This window comes from Capra hircus, chromosome 23 (assembly GCF_001704415.2).
Source record: "Capra hircus breed San Clemente chromosome 23, ASM170441v1, whole genome shotgun sequence".
NCBI lineage: Eukaryota > Metazoa > Chordata > Mammalia > Artiodactyla > Bovidae > Capra > Capra hircus.
The window spans coordinates 18,097,264-18,118,808 of NC_030830.1; the positions used below are offsets into that span (position 1 = coordinate 18,097,264).

Genomic DNA, 21,545 nt, shown 5'->3' on the forward strand with positions numbered 1-21,545 from the left:
GTGCTCATAAACCAAAGAAAAGACTTTCCCCTACCTTTTTAATATGCAGTCAACCGCTGACTTTTCATGGCTCTTCCCCTCATCCAGCCCCACTGACTCCTTTTCCACAACCAAGGCCCTTCCTATCAGGATTATTTTGGGGGTAGTATATTCTTTTAAAAATTTTTCCAAAGAAAAATTAGCACACCTTCCTCTCCACCTGGGGCCCTCCTAGTTTGCAAATGAGGTGACACCAGATGGGGAGGTCAGAAAATTCAAACCATTTCCCCTCCTCGAATTGGGAGTGCCACACTTTCAACCCCTTCTAGTGCCATCCCAGGAAGGTAAATGACCCAGGAAACTGGAACCCAGATATCAGGAATGCAAGAAAAATGGAAACGGCTTTACATTGGCTGTTTCCATCACTATATAATAATGAGAAATTAGAAAATCTCATTTCAACCATGTGCAGAGTTTGAGTTAATACCTTATTAAAGTGTCCGCGGTTTGCTAAAGGAACAACAGGTGATTTTGCTTAGTTTCCCCAATAACAGGGAGAAAACCCCACTGATTTGCCTTCCGCGCAACCTACCCTGAAAAGACAACCTGCATAAAGATGCCCTGAGGATCGGGACGCTGAAATCCCCCCAACCACTTCCTTACCCGGGAGGAAAATTTTAATCATCAAAAATTTTAAGAGGCTTCGTGAAGAGTGAGCATTTCCAAGCATCTGGATGCTTAGTCCATGGGAAACGGGAAGATGTGTCTTTTGGGGAATGTCTCTTTAATGCCAAGAGACTTTTCAAGTAGCTAGAAGTTCTGGCTCCAAGATTGCTTCAACTATTAACCCCACTAGAGTAGATGTAGATGCTTAAATCAATAGAACAGAATTGCATTTACCGCGCGAGAAAACGGCAGTTACAGTCTTTCTTCGATAAAGTGGTTGGCTCTGAAAAGAGCCTTTGGATTAACTGCCTATGCAGGCACTCATTTGGAGCTGGTGTATTTAGTGACGGCCTTGGTACCCTCAGACACAGCATGCTTGGCCAGCTCCCCGGGCAGCAACAGGCGCACGGCCGTCTGGATCTCCCTGGATGTGATGGTCGAACGCTTGTTGTAATGCGCCAGGCGTGACGCCTCGCCCGCGATGCGCTCGAAAATGTCGTTCACAAAGGAGTTCATGATACCCATGGCCTTAGATGAAATACCAGTATCTGGATGGACCTGCTTCAGAACCTTGTACACATAAATAGAGTAGCTCTCTTTACGACTGCGCTTGCGTTTTTTGCCATCTTTTTTCTGTGCTTTAGTGATGGCTTTCTTAGAGCCTTTTTTAGGAGCAGGAGCAGATTTAGACGGCTCAGGCATTGTTTTGCCCTAGGAACGTTAGACGGTAGCCTCCGCGACTAAGATTAGCAGTATGAGTTCAAAGACCAGATATTTATAGCGCTTCAATGTAAATGAGGAATGAAGAATTCTCACTTTTGATTGGGTAAGATCAGTACAGTTTCACTAAGGTCTGGAGGGATGGGTTTATGCAAATAAGGGATACAAATTTTCTCTTTCTATTGGATAGAAACCTTCGTACTTTTGACCAATAGGAGACCTAAGTGGCGCATCCCTCTACTGTCTATTAAAAAAATATTTTTTTCCCCCCTTGGTCATCCAGGGTTTTTTTTTTCCTGCTCCCAAGTTTTGCTGTTGAGTTTTACAAAGTAACTATGTCTGGACGTGGTAAACAAGGAGGCAAAACTCGAGCTAAAGCCAAAACTCGGTCTTCCCGGGCTGGTTTACAATTTCTAGTAGGGCGAGTGCACGGCCTGCTCCGCAAGGGCAACTATACCGAGCGGGTTGGAGCCGGCGCTCCGGTGTACTTGGCGGCGGTGCTGGAGTACCTGACGCCTGATATTTTGGAGCTGGCGGCAACGCGGCCCGGGACAAAAAGACCCGCGTCACCTGCAGTTGGCTAACCGCAACGACGAGGAGCTGAACAAGCTGCTGGGCAAAGTCACCATCGCTCAGGGCGGCGTCCTGCTCAACATCCAGGCGGTGCTGCTGCCCAAGAAGACCGAGAGTCACCACAAGGCGAAGGGGAAGTAAAGCCTAGACAAAAGAAGAAACTTTTTAATAAACTATTTAAAGACTTTTCACAGCCACCCACATTTTCATAAAAAAAAAAAAAGCTGGTAGCCAGGTTATGCTGCTTAGGTGGTTAATTGTTTGTAAAAAGACGAATGACATTAAAACAAAGACTCTGGAAATGTTCTCACAAGCATTATTTTACTGCATAGCTGGCGAAACCTTTGTAATCCACAAGGGCCTTTATAAAGAGAAAGGTAAACTAGAGCAGTACTTAGTTTTGAGGATAACAAAAAGCAATTACTCTTGCCAAGATTATTTTTCTCTTGCCTTTGCTTTCAAAATTTTAAAACAATCCCCCCCCCCCGGAAGTTTATCAGGATCCAGTGTATATATGTCATCAATTCCACCTTTGCATGCATGTGATTTTTTAAAATCATCCACCCAGGGACCCTGGCATGTAGTTTTACAGAAGATAAACTCAGAATTAGGGGAGATCTGATGACCAAAGTTAGAAAGTGGTAGTCCTGGTAGTTCGAGATTTACTTAAAGCTGACCCAACTGTGGGGGAGAAAGAACAATTGTACTCAGTTTAGGATTGGAGCAGAAATACTGACAATCTTGAGAACGTGTCAAGAATTAAGAATATCAGGTCCCACCCGTATACTGAATCAAAAGTTAACATGGTGGGTAAATGGCTCGTTATATACACTGAAGTTGGCAATAAGATGAAACAATTTAGGAAAATTCCTTCAGGTCGCCTAGATTTAAAAAAAGGCATAGAAAATAGGTGTAGAAGTAATTCATCCAATCAGATTCTCTCTTAATTAACCGGTCTCTCCCGGTCACTTTTTAGCCAATGGTTTTATCGCGCGGTACTTTTGAAAAATTCCGAGACCAATCAGAATGTTTCCAACTATATTTAAAGGCAACTACCTGCGCTTGTACCAGACCTTTGGTTTGTGACCACCCGTTTGTGATGGCTCGTACTAAGCAGACTGCCCGCAAGTCCACCGGCGGCAAGGCGCCGCGCAAACAACTGGCCACTAAGGCTGCCCGCAAGAGCGCGCCAGCCACCGGCGGCGTGAAGAAGCCGCACCGCTACCGGCCCGGCACGGTAGCTCTGCGAGAGATCCGCCGCTACCAGAAGTCCACGGAGCTGTTGATCCGTAAGCTGCCGTTCCAGCGGCTGGTGCGCGAGATCGCGCAGGATTTCAAGACCGACCTGCGCTTCCAGAGTTCGGCTGTGATGGCGCTGCAAGAGGCGTGCGAGGCCTACCTGGTGGGGCTCTTCGAGGACACCAATCTGTGTGCCATCCACGCCAAACGCGTCACCATCATGCCCAAGGACATCCAGCTTGCCCGCCGCATTCGCGGGGAGAGGGCATAAAGTTGTTTCCTCTGTATTTAAAAAAGGCTCTTTTTAGAGCCACCCACAATTTCATCTAAAGTAACTGTAACGCTGTCAGTGAGACATTACAAACTACGAAAAAGTGGAAAGCACAGGTAGTTCATAAAAGCTATTGAATAATCTACAGAAGGTCTTAAATATTCACGTCTAGAGGTATAACGTACCCGATGGAATAGGCCGATTCCTGAGACCTACAGGTGATAAGACGTAACTATAACTACAATGTTACTAGGTAGATGAGAAAACATTACGTTTTCTTAAAGAACCGTGTCTGACATAACTCAGGACAATGCCACAGTTACTAACTTGAATACAAAACTAATGCTTTATTTGCCTATATTTTTGATGGCATACTCTGGTTCCATCTTTAAAGGAAAATGTTCAGTAATATTTTCCGTAGAGTATATTAGGTCAACAGTGGGGAGAGAATTCAGTATTCACTTAAGATGATCGATCACAATTTGTTTTATCCTCTTGATAACTTAGAGAAGAATGTCAGCTTTAAAGCACTACAAGTCATGTCAAGTAACACTTTAAGGCTTGCCTTCAAATTTGGAAAATCCCCTGTCAAATTTTCATTTGTGAGTTTTAAAATTTGGAAGAATTCTTCAAAGACTAGCTTCTACTTTATACATTTCACATCTCAATTCTCCACTATGTACTTACTCCGATGACTGGGCACACGGATATATGAATCTTACCTATAATGCAGGAGACCCGGGTTCTATCCTTGGGTCAGGAAGATTCCCCTGGAGAAGGGCATGGCAACCCACTCCAGTACTCTTTCCTGGAGAATCTCCAAGGACAGAGGAACCTGGGGGGCTAAAGTCCATGGGTTGCAAACAGACAAGACTTTTCAATTTCACTTTTCACTTTTTGTCAGTGATAAGTAGTATTCCCTGAAGACATTCTTAGATCAGACTGGCTAGCAACAAGTGAACTATATATGAACAAATCTACACATCACTTTATATATTTCATTAACCCCAAACAAAATTTAGATTCAGTAAATGTTCTCAAGTCCTAAATATTCACATCAATATCCCAACATAATCAGACAAAGGTGAATTGTAACAGAAGAGAACATTGAGTGGAAATAAAGGTTTTAACCAGCATTAATTAAAACATGCCAACTTTTAAAAGAATTTCTTTTAAATAAGAGCACATGAACAGACTATACTCCCAGGGGCCCCTTCCAGGGCCTTGGAAGTACAGAGTCTGACACTTGAGTTTCATATCTTCAGGGTAAATCTGCGTCTCAGCACTGGCTATGCTTTTCCAAATTACACATGGCTTTCCCTGCCCTCCTACTTCTCGGTTCTACCATACTTCAGCAGAGTACCCTGTTGAGAATCACTGGTCTTGGATGACTCTCAGTAATCTGGGATAGAGCACTGCTTTGCATGATGCTTTGGATGATGGCACCATTTTCAAAAAGATATACCAGGAGAAGAAACTTCATTGAGAGGACATAAAGTCAACTCTGAGCAATGGGAACACTTTCAGTCCAGGTAAATTCTCTGGGACAACTTTATAGGTGTTACTGATCCACTCTGTACTGAATATCACCACCTTTAGAGAGGTCCTTATGCAAGGAAGAAAATAAAACCATGGATTCCTTGGAAGAGTCAGTCTAATAACTAACACTGATAGTTTTCCATGGATCAAGTACTACATGATCTAATTGATCTAAATTATTGTATATAACACTTGCTACAACCCTGAAAGGCAAGTTCTCTCACTGTCTCTATTTAATAGAGGAGGAAGTTATCGTTGCCAGCAAAACCCAAACCCAAACTAAATATTTTTGATCAATAAGATAGGTTATCCAGAAATGGATGATCAGACCTAGTTTCCTCCTCAACAGAAACTCTCTCTTGGAGACTGGGCTGCCTCAGGATGAACAGGGAGGGCCTGCAGTGGCCTGGCTTTTGCTAAAATCTGTTATCAGATTCCTGTGGTCAGAAGCCTGGTATGAGGTGAGGTGGGCAGGGTGGCCAGAAGAAACATCAGATGCTAGGGATAACCAAGTGTACTTTATGATCTTTAGTCTTAGACTTCAGGACCAGGTCATCATAGTTATTTCCTTGGAAACGTCTAAAGTCTACTTCAGGGTAAATATTTTCTTGTGTCTTCCTTTCAGTATTTACTATAGAGCTGCTGCTGCTAAGTCGCTTCAGTCGTGTCTGACTCTGTACGACCCCATAGATGGCAGCCCACCAGGCTCCCCCACCTCTAGGATCCTCCAGGCAAGAACACTGGAGTGGGTTGCCATTTCCTTCTCCAATGCATGAAAGTGAAAAGTGAAAGTGAAGTCACTGAGTCCTGTCCCACTCTTAGCAACCTCATGGACTGCAGCGTACCAGGCTCCTCCATCCATGGGATTTTCCAGGCAAGAGTACTGGAGTGGGGTGCCATTGCTTTCTCCCACTATAGAGCTATATTATTCAAAACAGTAACCACTACCCGTTTGTGTCTATTAAGCACATGAAACTGGCTAGTCTAAATTGAGAGGAGCTGAAGTGTAAAATACATGCCACATTTCAAAGAGTATGAAAAATAGAATTTAAAAATCTAATATTTTTACCTAACTTATTGAAATAATATTTTTATTTTAGTGGGTTAAATATTATTGAAATGATTTTACTTGCTTTACTTTTAAAAACTGTGGCTACTAGAAAAAATTTTAAGACATATGTGGCTCTTTACCATGTTTTGGAGGAACAGCACTCTTCACGGAGGGTTATTATACTGGTTTACTGATCAGAAAGTAAATAGTTATGTCCTTAATGTGACCAAGCCTCAGTAATAATGGGACCTACCTCAAAGCACTGTGACAAGAGTGTGTTTGAAAATAAATGAAGAGTGCTCAGCAACAGTGCTTGACACCTTGTAAATTAGTGCTCAAGACATGCCAGATGTTGATACTTCCCTGGCAGTCTTGTGGTTAAGACTCTGTACTCTCTACAGGGTGGCATGGGTTTGATTCCGGGTTAGCGAAATAAGATTCCACTTGCCTTATGACACGTCCAAAGGAGAGAGAAAAAAAAAAAGCTACTTCAAAACACTATTGCTGTTACCACTGTGCCCTAAATCCCTGTTCCCTTCTGAAATTCTTTAATGATGTTATCATATCTAGTACTGGGCCTGTTTCTCTTTGGCATGGATTTGAAACACAAAGTTACCTTTTATATCTTCCTCAAGCACAGAAAATATGATACATAGAGCATTGCCTAGGGGAAGTAATAAGATATTTACTTTTTCAGCATGAAAGCACTGAGTATGTACAGAAAGAAGTAGAATAATGATTTACAAGGAGACTTTAATTTCTGTTACATTTCTATCATACATGAAAATTTCATGGATTTTCATTATTTATCAGTCAGCAGTTTATGCAGTATTCATTGCCATTTCTGGCTAGTCAGCCATTTTGGCCAATTAAAGTATATTAATGCTGTTCTCAATATTTTATAATAATAAGTGAATATTGAAAATGATATTAATAATGTTAAAGTTTAGGTTTTATAAACCAAATTGTGACAAGGGACTTTTTGTTAAACTAGCTAATTTTTAGATTCAAACGAATGGGTTATTAGACCCCAGTCAGTCAACTATGTAAACTTCCCTCACAGTGAGGGAAGGGAACATAATTTAAGAACTTGGATAAAACTGAGGAAACTGTTGAAGATTATCTAAAGACTAGGTGAAATGAGAGATTTGAGAGTCCCTTGGACTGCAAGGAGATCCAACCAGTCCACTCTGAAGATCAACCCTGGGATTTCTTTGTAGGGAATGATGCTAAAGCTGAAACTCCAGTACTTTGGCCACTTCATGCGAAGAGTTGACTCATTGGAAAAGACTCTGATGCTGGGAGGGATTGGGGGCAGGAGGAGAAGGGGACAGCAGAGGATGAGATGGCTGGATGGTATCACTGACTCGATGGTCGTGAGTCTGAGTGAACTCCGGGAGTTGGTGATGGACAGGGAGGCCTGGTGTGCTGTGATTCATGGGATTGCAAACAGTTGGACACCACTGAGCAACTGAACTGAACTGAACTGAAAGGAGCTCTCTGTGAATGAACTTTCCCTCCAGCCTTACTAGAGAATAGTCATATTTGTTTTTGATGAATATGTTTTATTTGAAAGTAAAGAACATCTTTCATTTATGCAAATACAGTTGCAGGAAACGTTCGGCGTTAGGATCAACTATATAAACCCAATAAATTTACACCACAAAAGGGCATTCACAAGAGGTTTAGAGAAAAGAGAATCAACTTTTGCTTAGGTTGGTTCGCCCCCTGTCTCTTAGAGTGGATGTGAAAATGAAATTATTTGACAGAAAATAGGAACATAAAACAACATGGTGCTATTACTACAAGCCATAACTGTGATTTGATTTGGAGTGTCTTTATTAGGTCTTCTGCTATTGCAACTTGACCCAACCTGAGCTAAGTGGAAAGGTCCCCTGTGGCAGGAGTTCAGGCAGCTCAAAGAACCAGGAACTCAGGAGGTGTCTTTAATACAGACATTGCAACCTTTTCTATACATCTCTCATCTCTGCTTTTCTTTGCACTTTGGTTACCATTCTACGCATTTTATCCACTAGACCTTTTGGTTTCTCCATACAGTGACTAAGACTAGGAATGAACTCAGTAGCCCCTACCACTAATGCAGGAATTAACATTAACTCACAGATTCGTCCTTGTGGTTGAAAAACTGGAGCTGCAGGTCTGCAGAAGCCCCTTCCCTGGTAAACGGTCTTGAGAAATTCTCTACCCAGGAGAAATGCCATGAAAATGAAAGAATCCACTTACAACGCTGTTACAAAAAAAAAAAAAAAAAAAGGCCCTTTATTAAAAAGGCCACCCAGTCCCACTCATATACACACGTTTCAAAACTTTACCAGTCTACATTTTTTTCTACTTAGCGTAGAAGCATTTGGATTGCACAAAAAGGCGTTTAAAGCATCTACGATTTTCAGATGTCGAGGTTCCCGAAAAGGAGGATCCTTGACTGGCCGGCCAGGACAAAATGGCCGACTAAAAGCTGTTTTTTATGCTGTCAAATCATCACACATTTGCTTATAAAGTTAAAAGGTGCAAGGAACAGAAAGATCGCTGGTCCAGCTTTGCTTCTGGTGAAATAATCACTGCCACCGCTATACCATTTTTCAAACGTTTCTTTGCTGCCAGAGTAAACAGGAATTAAGAATGCGAGGCGACGGCCTCAGGACCCACTCTCTTGCCCTGGGTTGAATACCAACGCCCCCACGACAGCAAGTTGACTTTTGAAAAAGTGGGAAACGTCCGAAATACGACACATTTTTCTATCAAGCAAGTAGGGCTAACCCAACCGAAAGAAAACAAAACATTAGAGACCACAGATGGAGGACAGTCACCGTCCAATTAAAAACAGGATGAAAAATCACAGGCTGGAGGAATGAGCCAACCGGCGAGCAAGGCGGGACTTTTGAATGAGTTTTTAGCCCAATCGGAATATCCCGTAAGACTGAAACTGGCTGGGTTTAGCGGCGGTTGTTTTTGCTCTTCACAGGAGTGGGGCGGGGCGGCGGAAATCCCAAGTACGCAAGCCTGCGGAAAGCGTTTGCAATTGCTGACCAGGAGGCTGACAGAAAACACCGCAGGGCAAGGGGCGACCCACAGGAATGGGTTCAAACTGCAAACTCACAGCAACCACTCTGCCCTGCTCCCTTAGGTAGTGCCAGCCATCTGCAACAACTCCCGCGCAAACCTGCCCTTGAATAAAAAGTCTAGAGAGCATATGATACACAGCACAAGAACGAGTATACAGCTCTTTTTTTTGAGATCAGTGGTGGCTCTGAAAAGAGCCTTTTTGGGTTTTAGAAGCAGATGATTTAACAACCTACTTCTTCTTGGGTGCAGCCTTCTTGGGCTTGGCAACCTTGGGCTTGGCGGCCTTTGGCTTAACCGCTTTCGCTGCGCTTTTGGCGGCCTTCTTAGGCTTAGCAGCCTTAGCTTTCTTGGGGCTCTTGGCCACTTTCTTGGTCACAGCAGCTGCGGCCGGCTTCTTCGCTTTCTTCGGGGTCTTCTTAGCAGTTTTCTTTGGAGCGGCCGCGCCCGTAGCTTTCTTGGGCTTCTTAGCCGCCCCAGCAGCCTTCTTAGGCTTGGCCGCACCCGCCTTCTTTGCCTTGGGCTTGGCCTCCCCGGTGGCCGCCTTCTTGTTGAGCTTGAAAGAGCCGGAAGCCCCAGTGCCCTTGGTCTGCACCAGGGTACCCTTGCTCACCAGGCTCTTGAGACCCAGCTTGATACGGCTGTTGTTCTTCTCCACATCGTAGCCGGCAGCCGCCAATGCCTTTTTGAGCGCAGCCAGAGACACGCCGCTGCGCTCCTTGGAGGCGGCGACAGCCTTGGTGATGAGCTCGGACACCGGGGGCCCGGAGGCCTTGCGGCGCGCCCCAGCCGGCTTTTTGGCAGCCTTCTTCTTAACTGGAGTCTTCTCCGCAGGAGGTGCGACAGCGGGAGCAACAGGAGCAGTCTCCGACATGGTGAAGATCTAGGACTCGGGTACAAGTGGCAAAGCGCCGATGAAGCTACGCTTGGGCCGGGCCGCCGTATATATAGAGCGCAGGCGCGCGCTGATTGGTGCTCCGGTCGCCCGCCTGGCTGGCAGACTCTGAGCCGCCGCGATGCGCCCAAGTTGTGTTTGTTCTACTTCACAAAAGGGGGAAAATATTAAAATACCCTATACCAAATCACCTGAATTTGGTCAGGAAAGGATCCGAGAAGCCTCAGGCTTCGTGCTCTCCATTTATTTTGTTCACAATTACAAATACTACGCGTCCAGGCGTCCCCAACTCCCCCAACTCCTAGGGAAGTCCTGGGCAGTCGGAGACCACTTTCTGTTTTTCTTCTAAATTACCTGTTCGCTCCTTTGCCCCTGAAAGTTCTTTTTCTCAGGGGTGGTTGGGCACATGCTTCTCTTCTTTTGGGACCAAAAACGAAATGGTTTCCACCTAAATTTTCACCATAATTCTGTTTCTTCGCAAGGGAAGTAACACAGGTCCTCTGTGAATTCTGCGTACAGACCCACAGGAACTGTGGACTGGGACCAGGATTCTGGGGCCAGTCCAAAGCAGTTAAAGCGGGAAGGGAGGGGGTTCGTAAGCCTTGGGGGGTCCTGAGTGATGGGGGGTTAGAGACTTAAATCTTTGATTTGAAGACGTTGAAACTCTATCAAATCCCTCTTTTCATAGATGGGGGCGGGGCCCTCTTTTCACTTCTCCAAAGGCGAGAAATTGGGCTATTTTTTAAAAGCTCTCAGGTTCCCCTCTGGGTTGTGCAAGGCGGGGGGTCTGGCCCGCAAGAATAGGGATAATGAGGGAAGAAAGAAGACCCTCTTAAGCCTACAAATAACCCTCAATAGACTTAACAGTGAGGGACATTTAGATGATCGGTTTTCAAAGAAAGCAAGCATTTATTTAGTTTTGTATGCTGTAATAAAGAAATGAATTTCAGCACATGAAAATTCTAGATTACTTCCAGTAACAATATCTAAACATATGCCATGGCACAGGACACTTTCTAACTGGGAACTCAAAGATATAGATGGAAATAAAGCAACTGACAAGACACACTTTTGACTCTTAAGATAAACTAGAGATTTTAAATAGAAATCGTGAAATGACAAAATTTTAAAGAGACATAGAGGAAAAGTAATTAGAACAAATAAATTATTATGCCACTTTTTGCTGATAAGCTCACCTTTTATCCCCTCTAAAACTGACTGTATGTATTCTATTCTGAAGTTCACTATACTACTACATCTAGAAGGAAGTATGTACTAAAGACATCAGTCTTAGATGTGATAATCAAAAAATGTGATAAATTAAGTTCAATGATAAATGAAACATGAGGCATCTTCTTTTAGACTAAGGATAACCCCATGATTTCACTGGATAACCTTCTTTCAACATTTGGAAACTATGTCTACTACTGGTCATGTCCTCTGGGAATTAGCAACCTAATAAGATTAGTGATGGGTGAATTAGCAGCCATAGAAAATCACTTTAGACCTGCCATCCATCAGTGTGACTTTGGGCATAGGAATTGTAAGAACTCACTGAAAGTGAATGAACAACTAAAGCACCTTCATCATACAAATATATTTTGGCAAAAAAATAAAACAAGAACATGCAATTTGTTCTGATTCTATGTGCAGTGAACCGCCTGTTCATCTGAAACTCAGCTAAGGGTGCATAACCAGCAGGAAAAGAGCTATGTAGTCTTCATTACTATGTCACTGAGCTTCCCTTCAGTAGAAACTGTTGTCCCTTTTTGCAAATCGGGCTTCTCTGGTGGCTCAGCTGGTAAATAATCCACCTGCAATGCCAGAAACCTGAGTTTGATCCCTGGGCTGGGAAAATCCCCTGGAGAAGGGACTGTCTACCCACTCCAGTATTCTGGCCTAGAGAATTCCATGGACTGTATAGTCCATGGGATCGCAAAGAGTTGGACAGGATTGAGCCACTTTCACTTTGCTTTTGCAAATCAGCAACCTGTAAATTTGATTACTGTGATTCAGTTTTCTGATATGACTACTCAGGTTTAATCAATCAAATCACATCTCTGTATGCAAATCTAAAGTCCAGAACCAGACACCAGCCACTTAAATTCTTGCTCCTAACCTCCTAGCCGTATAGAGCAGATCAGAGGCAGAAAAACACATAGACTTTCTCTAGATCCCTGCAACTAGTACTGAGAAAAGTAAAAAACAAAGATATTTCTTCTTGTCTTTTCAAGCTGTATTAGAGAATTCTCCACAAGTCCACTTCTGGTTCCAAGGCCATGTTATATGATAAAATAAAATGTGGATATGTAAGTCACACACATAATTTTAAACCTTCTAACAGTCACAATGAAAAAAGTAAGAAGAAACAGGTAGATTTAACTTTAGTAATGTATATTACTTAACTCAGTGTATCCAAACTAGTATCACTTCAATATGTAATTGATATTTTAAAAAATATGACCATTTCTATTTTTTTATAGGGCAAATCTTCAAACTCTGGTGTGTATTTTACATTTGTAAATTTGCAGACTAGTCACATTGCAAGTGCTCAATGACCACATATGACTGACAACTTTTATATGGAACAGCATGGCTTTAGAAAAGGTAACATTGACTTAATATTTACTTTTTGACTAGGCTCAAAGTATATAAAATTAGACCTTTCCTTGCAGAAGATTGATACACTAATAAGGGTTTTGTACAGTGGAGATGCAAATGAATTCTTTCTAGTAGAAAAGATAACCCCCAAAGTTATGATTGTATTGCCTAATAGGACCTTAGCCAATTTTGTATCTGATCTTTCAGCTTTCCAGCATTCTTTCTTGCCCTGAACATATTTCATTCTCCTGTATCCTGCTTTGACCTACCTTTGTCATTCTGCTAGTTCTGTCATTAATACTTAAATCATTCTTTGACCCATGTACAAGCTCACTATGCATAGTCTTTGTATGAGAGTCATGTTTTGAAAATTATACTTTGACATTTGGTTAGTTTGTCCTACAGGCTCTGAATCAGAATCTTTAGAAACTATTCTAAAAGATGGGAATATACAAAATTTTTTGACCATTTGCTTTAAAGTGACCTTAGAGCCTATAGATAGATGTTCCAGGAAGTCTCAGGCTTTGAAATAAGATTGAACAAGTCCGTGAGCAAAAAGAAGTCCTACTAAAATTAGCTGTAGGGAAAATTCAGATTAAGGGTGTGGTCATTCCACTCAAAATTGATGGTTTCAAAATAGCCAGCCATAAACTGAGGACAAAGTATCTGCCTTGCAATAAATTGTGTATGCTTGTATTTACACACATCCTGAATATTATGAGTTGGCTAATTTTGTTTTATCTTCTTCAGATCTGGAAAGCTGATGGACAAAGTTAAAGATGCAAAGCAGATTGTCAAGTGCAAATGGAGCTGGAGAGAGAGGCTCAAACAGCAAGATGCATTCAAAGGAGAGTGAAAGAAGTGGTTGGGACAGGTGTGTGGGTCAGGGACTGACAATCGATTTTTCTTTCACTTCCTCCTTCTACTTTGTCAGAATAGAGTTCTGACTGCTTGTTGTAAGCCCCAACTGGGAGTGATTAAACGTGCTTTTTCCTAACTCACCAAGGAAGCTTTGGGCTGAGACTAAAGATTCTGTATCTTATTCCCTGGCACATTGTCAAAATACACTCCACAGAGAACCATAATAGTAAAGCACATACTGGAAGCTCAATAAATAAATGGAGATCATTATAAAAGAAACATTGCATGGGAAAATATATTTACCTAACATTTTAGAAATGCTGTTAGAATCACATAAAGTGACACAAGAAACTAGGGCATTAATAGGCACCTTATTCTTCAAGCTTGTTTTCAAGTAACTTTTAATGATTTCAAAAAGTCAGAACTACACTCAAAATGATTTATCAATAGCAGATATACCTCAGTTTAGGCCTCCAATGAAGGCAGTTATAAAGCCCAAGATGAAAATACATATGGGGAAGTAGCCTTAATCAGAATAAACACAGGGCCTTATACAATAACTATTTTGGAGGACACAAGGACATACAAATTTTGGTAGGTTTCTTAGGACATACTTTTGGTTTTTATTTCCCAGCTCATCACTATGCCATGTATGAGCTTTTCTCATATACTTACTAAGCACTTGGGGCAAAGGACACGAGAAGAGATGATAAAGGCAGAGATCAGCCAAGCAAAGTGTCTGTCTTAAGGAATTATATGTGGTGAGACTGACACAGACAAGCATATTATCATACAGTGTGATAAGTCTGATAAAAGACACAAACCACTGTGAGAAAAAAGAATAAAACCAAAAAGTGTTCTTGTGCCAGTTATACCTTTGCCTTAATGTACTTACCAATCCAACTGGGAAATTAAGACATCAAAGAACAGGTTAGAACAATGGTTCTCAAACATTTAGATTTCAGGACCCCTTCAGATTCCTAAAAATTAGTAACCCACCTCCCATGTTTTGTTAATGTAAGTTACATATATATATATATTTACTACTTAAAAATTAAAACTGAGTATTAAACTTAATAATTCACATTTATATGATGTTTACTACCTATAAAATTAATTATATGTATGAAAAATTATATATAATTAACAAACATCATATAATCTTTTCATCTACATAATATTATGAGAGGAGACCCTCGTGGCTCAGATGGTAAAGAGTCTACTTGCAATGTAGGAGACCTGGGTTTGATCCCTGGGTCAGGAAGATCCCCTGGAGAAGGAAATGTTAACCTACTCCAGTATTTTTGCCTGGAGAATTCCATGGACAGAGAAACCTAGCAGGCTACTTACTGTCCAGGGAGTCGCAAAGAGTCAGACCCAACTGAGCGACTTTCACTCACTCGCTCACATAATACTATACATACTATATAGAGATTTATATACAAAATACATAATAGTATAAATATATAGTACTAAATACATAATAGAAAGTTGGACTACAAAGAAGGCTGAGAGCCAAAGGATTGATGCTTTTGAACTGTGGTGTTGGAGAAGACTCTTGAGAGTCCCTTGGACTGCAAGGAGATCAAAGCAGTTAATTCTAAAGAAAATTAACTGAATATTCACTGGAAGGACTGATGCTGAAGCTGACATTCCAATACTTTGACCACCTGATGCAAACAGCCAACTCATTGGAAAAGACTCGGGAAAGATTGAGGGCAGAATGAGAAGGGGATGACAAAGAATAAGATGGCTGGATAGCATTACTGACTCGATGGGCATGAGTTTGAGCAAACTCCGGGAAATAGCGAAGCACAGGGAAGTGTGCTGTAGTCCATGGCATTGCAAAGAGCTGGACACGACTTAGTGACCAAATGACAACAAAAATATACATTTACAACACAATGTTACATATATATAGCATTGCACATTATAAATTTCACATACAAATCCATATATAGTACATATAAATGATATGTATTTAGTGGGTTTCCCATTTGAGCCACCAGGGAAGCCCACTAAATATATACTACTATGTATTTCGTATATAAATCTCTATATAGTACATATAATTCATATATACTATATATGGGTTTGTATATGAAATTTATTATAAGTAATGCTATATATATATAACATTGTATTATAAATGTATATATTGTGTTATAATATGTATTGCTATATATATATATATATATATATATAGTATGTTGTAAATATAAATGTGTTATAAACGTATATGTAATATGTGTAGTAGGTCAACTCAAAAAGAGTTCCTTATTCTCTACCTCATTCAAAATCCTGGCAGCCCCAGGCTAACCTGAGACTTGTAAGGCTGCCTGAAGGTGGAGAACACAGTCAGTTAATGCAAGAGAGCAGAGGGAAAGACAGCAGCTTTGGGGCCCACACACTTCTGTTCAATACTAGTTCCCCCATTCACGAACTTGGTAATCCTGCCAAGTCCTCAGGTTTTCCCCACTTTCATCTCATCCTCTGTAACACCCCTCCACCACCCCCTTGTCCCAGCAATGTAATGAGATAATGCACATACAATTCCTGGGCCTGGGCTGAGCACGTAGTAGCCTCTTACTTGATCTTTATTTCCATTACATCCTTATCACATGGGCGCCTCCTGTTTTGAGTTGACCTTAGAATAGTTGATAATGCACCTTAATTTGGACGAGTGGATAAGAGTAGATCAAGTCCAACAAGTTGGTTCTGTCTTTTCAGTTATGTAAACTTCCCGGGTAGCTTCTGAAAGGTCACTGGACCTAGGAACTTGCCCAAAGAATACCTCAAGAAGAAACTGTAATAAGAAGAGAAGCTACCTTGCCCATCAGAGAAGGGAGATGTGTGTTGGCGAGTGATAGGGAAGAACATAAAGGAGGATCAACACAGCCACTCAGAATCTACCCCACTGAGTTGCTGTTCTTGGAGCTCATTCCTTGCCCAGAACTCAAGAGGGAAAGTTATGATGACACACACAGTCACTTCTCCCTGCATTTCCCATCTTAATTGTGTGCACACTTTCAAGGTCAAGCAGGCAGGCAGAGCTGTCAGGGAGAACTGCATGTTGTCAGTACTGAAGAGGGACCAAGGTATCAACACCCTTCAGTTTTTACTACCGAACTCACCTAAACCTTCTTAAGACTTCTGGATGGAACCAAATTCTTACAGAATTACCTTATCAAAGAATTTGTTGGGCTTCCCTGATGGCTCAGATAGTGAAAAATCTGCCTGGGATGCAGAAGATCCAGGTTTGATTCCTATGTCAGGAAGATTCCCTGGAGAAGGGAATGGCTACCCACTCCAGTATTCTTGCCTGGAGAATCCCATGGACAGAGGAGCCTGGTGGGCTACTGCCCATGGGGTCACAATGTGTCAGACACGACTGAGCGAATGTTTCAGTTAATACATAAATTTCTTATGCTTCTCATGGTTAACGTAGTAGCACTTTTATATTTTCCTTTTAATTTTATAAAATATTTCAGGAAAAATACAGAGGTAGCATAATATATTTATCAAAAGTACTAGCTCAATACGGGAATGCCAGAGTTCAAATTCAATATTGCCATTAGATAAGTTTATTAACTCCTCTATGCTTCAGTTTTCTCAGTTTTCATCTATAAAGTGGCAATAATAGTACCTGTTTTATGAGAATTGCTATGAGAATTGAAGAGTTAATGTTTATATAGTTCTAAGAAGAATGCTGCCTTATGAGTACAAAAATTTATATATATATATATTTTAAAATTCTTTTAAAATTTATATATATTTTCTTATAAATCCAGCATAGCACCATTCTTCACTGTTTGTTCAAAAGTGTCAATAATACTAATAAAGATAACAGTTAACTGAACACTTTCTATGCATCAGGCATTATATGCACTATTTTCATTCTGCCTTCACCACCATCCTATGACTACCATTACAATTGGTATTGCTTTACCAATAAGGAAATAGAAATTGAGAATTCAGATTTCTCCTAGGACAGCCCTGCAGACTGATTATAACTCATGTACCCTGAACACACACACACACACTCACACAAACAAATATCAATTGAACTAAAGTCAAAGACCTTTGCTTTTCTATTACAAAGTGCATAAAATTAAAATACACTCACAACTATTAATTACTTACTAGTTTGTTTAGTGAGTTTTAGGTAGAAAACATTTTCACCCCTGCAACTAATTCTGTGTGAACATCATACCTTTTGGGCAGAATCAAGTGTTTACAATACATCATGCTGTCTGTTCTCATGGACACTAGATGGCAATCCAAACCAACCAAAGCTTAATTTGGTTACTGGTATGTTATACTTTCCCCAGTCCCTTATGTAATTATTAACTTCTCCTGATAAATTTGGGTTTTCCAGATGACAGTAGTAAAGAATACGCCTGTCAGGAGACCAAGGTTCAATCCCTAGGTAGGAAAGAACCCTTGGAGATGGAAATGGCAACCCATTCCAGTATTCTTGCCTGGAAAATTCTCTGTCCATGGAAGGTGGGCTAGTCCATGGGGGTCACAAAAAATCAGACAAGATTGAGCAAGAGAAGTCAATCAGTCAGTGATAACAGCTTTCTGTCTCTTTCAGTGAACAGAAATTTTTATTCCTCTTTTTCTTGACAAATGATCATCCTGATACCACTGGTTAGTCCCAAGACTTCAGCAGGTCTACAGGCAGGCAAGAATAAGGAAGGAATCAATAATCCCATATGGATTTTGGGAATAAGAAAATAAATAAGACAGGCTCTACCCTTAGATTGGAATTTGGATGCTGGAGACCCAAGAAACGATACAGAATATGTTAAATGTGGTAAAGGTCAGAGTGAACATGAAAAGGAGGAAACAGTCAATTTTACTTGAGGCTGGAAGTTAAACATAGACTCTTATAAATGCAATTTTTTAAATGCTAAATTACTTTCCTCTCTCTTTTTAAAGTAAAAATGACCAGTGAGGAGGATGACAGAAAAAAAAAAATACTATTGTGCAAAGACATTAACACTGGAACTCTCCCTGTTAAAGTGTATCAATTATGACAATGATGGTTATAATAATAATTGTAGTAACAAATTTATTATACTATGTACTAATAAGGATAAAACGATGTAGAGGGCTTGTGACTTAGCAACGTGCTTAAGAAAAACCCAACACCTTCAGTGTAACACACATGCCCCAAACAAAGCCTCAAGAAGTGGACTGCACTAAAGTGTAAGTTGTATAAAAGTCCAATTAAAACTTTAATAAATGAATTTGCTCTGGCCTCAACCCTTCTTTGCCCAAAGGCATTTACAATGTAGGATGTCATTGACTCCAATAGACACTAGCTGACGCTCCAAATTCACACTGCCCTTGATGGACAGCTGATGCTCCCGGCTGCCTGGCTAAGTAAGTCATCAATCATTAATTTTGGGTTGACATATTACTCAGAAAATTTCAAACTCATTCTTATACAGTCTTTTGATGGACAGAAATGACTATTACCTACAAATGATGTGACCGTATTGAGAGGTGGTGAGAGTGGACTAAGTGCCCAGAGTAGTCAAGCACTAGGTTGGCCAATAGGACCTTTGGAGTCAATACTCTATAAAGAGGAATACATTATCAAATGGACTAGAAACAAGTGCTTGATTCATTCACTTTTCCAACAATTAATAAGGAGGAAAAGCACACATAAGTGAAGTGAAGTCGCCCAGTGGTGTCCAACCCTTTGCGACCCCATGGACTGTAGCCTACCAGGCTCCTCCATCCATGGAATTTTCCAGGCAAGAGTACTGGAGTGGGTTGCCATTTCCTTCTCCAGGGGATCTTCCTGACCCAGGGATTGAACCCAGGTCTCCCGCATTGCAGGCAGACGCTTTACCATCTGAGCCACCAGGGAAGTTCCCCATAACTACCCTCATAGTGCATACAGTTTAGAATAAAGGGGAAAATATAGGAGAAGAGAATGGACAGAAATGTTTTACATCTGTTGGTATAGTGTAGAGACAAATGGAGGAGATGGCCATTTTACCCTATCATGGGAGTAAAAACCTTGGGGAGAAGTCACTTTAATTGTGTCTTAAATGTGAGCAGCAAACTAGGCATAAGAACCCCAGGGACTTCCAGTCTGTCCAGTGGTTAAGACTCCACACTTGCAATGCAAGGGGCATGAGTTGCATCCCAAGTCGGGGACTTAAGATTCCACATGCTGTGTAGCATGGCCTAAGAAAAGTCCCTAGAATCCAGAGACCTAAAGAGACTGCATATGTTTTATCTTCTAAAATTATTATTAATTGTGAAATAACCATTAACCACAATATAGACAATCTGCAAGAGGATACTGATCTGTCACCTCCTCAGGTTAAAAAAAATGTCATTGATGATATTAATATTATATTTGGACAGGTAATAATAATAAATATAATTTAGCCCTGATTATTTGCCAGGAACTTTGTTGAGGGCTTCATTTATCAACTTGGGGGTTTCTTAAACTTAATTCTAAGTATCATTTTGTGAAGTAGCTATTATTATCACCTCTTTACAAAACAAGAAAACTGACATAGAGAGTTTAAGTGGCTTGCAATATAACTTTGCCTTACAGATTGATTATAAGTTATGTGCCCCTAAGGCACACACATATATTAATCAGAAATAAGATATAGTAGGGTAGTTTACAAAAACTGTACTAAAGTGAGCAAGAGTAGACTTTGTTGTTTTTCTCATCGGTAATGAAAACAATATATATGGACAGTTTTCATTGGTGGATATTAAATATAGAAGACATTTTCTCCCTTAAAGTATCTAAGTCTCTTGGAAGAGCTGAAAGATAACAATTGACAAAAACAGGCATTGCATTGGCCTCAAACTCTCTGCAAATGAGACACTTCATTATGCTATGTCATTCGTTCTGATGGCACTCTAAACCAAAATAGTTTGTTCCTAATCTGTCAGGTCTGTTATTATTACCCACTAGGAGTATCATTATCTATTAAAAGCTGTAAAGTTTCATTCATGTAGAGTATTTGGTGATCGGAGTTTATTATCCCCATTTCACAGATGAGCAGTTTGAGGTTCAGAGAAGCCAGAATAAGGCCATAGTAAAGATACATTTTTCCTTTTCTGTAGCTCTTTGGAGCTCTCCTCAGTTTACTAACTGGTATGCTGCCTGACTCATGTATCATTCAATAAAGTCAATTCAATTTTTAAAATTTACTGTGCTGAATTTTGTTTAACAGTAGATTAGAGACTGGTTGGTGGTGGGGGGGGGGCGGCTGGAATTTGGAGATGATGACTAAAAGGTACTGAAAGGTTTCTTTGTGGAGGGGATGAAAAATGTCGTAATTGATTGTGGTATGGTTGCTCACCTTTATGAATATACCAAAGCCTTGGAATTTTAAACTTAAAAGGATGAATTGTATGTAAGTGAATTTTATGTCTGTAAAGCTGTCACCTAGGGAAAAAAAAATAATTGTACAGTCAACCCCCATGTACTCATCATCAATGTTCAACATTTTCTCCACCCTATTTCATATTCCCATACTTTCCAAAATTTCCAAGTTTGAATTTTTTCTTGGATGGCAAAAATTTGCATATGTGCTTTTAAAGGTATCACTGTATTTACTAGGTATTTAAAGGTTTTAGGAAAATCCTTTTTCCTAAATATTTTTTAATATCCTTTTGAGAAGTCTAAGTAGTTCTCAAACTTTGTTGTGTCGGGGTGGGGGAGAGGGTTGATTAAAATCCCAGTGCCCTGGTGGCATTGCACAGTAATTAAATGGGTGTCCGGGGGCTATAGGAGAACATCTACAGGTTTTACGATTCTCCAGATGATTTCAATGAGCAGTAGTTCATGAAATGTAACTATAAAAGCTATGACAGATACGGCAATAGATAGGATCTAATCTGTTAAGCTTATGATTTAACTAAATTCTGATCAAAGAATAAAATGAAGTTTTTATGCAAAAAATATTCGTAAGTTGAATATCAAGATTGGCAAATTGAACTTAAAAATTTTGAAAATGTGCACCTGAATATTCAAGTTATTCAATATTTAAATAGTAAATATTTAGATCATAAAATCATTA

At 40.5% G+C, this 21,545-nt stretch overlaps 3 protein-coding genes and 1 pseudogene across 3 annotated transcripts in view; 2 read left to right on the plus strand and 2 right to left on the minus strand.

Moving 5' to 3' along the window:
- LOC102186446 overlaps window positions 1-21,545 on the plus strand; it is a 61,813-nt gene that overhangs the window by 22,108 nt on the left and 18,160 nt on the right. Inside the window, exon 3 of the mRNA XM_013974074.2 lies at window positions 3,010-3,368. Coding sequence (XP_013829528.2) covers window positions 3,010-3,368 — 359 coding nt within the window. The remainder of the gene's footprint in view (window positions 1-3,009; window positions 3,369-21,545) is intronic.
- LOC102186170 (histone H2B type 1-B) lies at window positions 967-1,376 on the minus strand. The gene has a single exon (XM_005696756.2). The coding sequence runs from the start codon at window positions 1,345-1,347 to the stop codon at window positions 967-969; it is 381 nt and encodes a 126-aa protein (XP_005696813.1). The 5' UTR covers window positions 1,348-1,376.
- On the plus strand, window positions 1,689-2,241 carry LOC106501734 (annotated as a pseudogene).
- LOC106503494 (histone H1.2) lies at window positions 8,389-10,037 on the minus strand. The gene has a single exon (XM_018038510.1). The coding sequence runs from the start codon at window positions 9,991-9,993 to the stop codon at window positions 9,352-9,354; it is 642 nt and encodes a 213-aa protein (XP_017893999.1). The 5' UTR covers window positions 9,994-10,037; the 3' UTR covers window positions 8,389-9,351.

Coding starts and splice junctions, on each gene's coding strand:
- LOC102186170 (XM_005696756.2), bottom strand. CDS start 1,347: ATGCCTGAGCCGTCTAAATCTGCTCCTGCTCCTAAAAAAGGCTCTAAG.
- LOC106503494 (XM_018038510.1), bottom strand. CDS start 9,993: ATGTCGGAGACTGCTCCTGTTGCTCCCGCTGTCGCACCTCCTGCGGAG.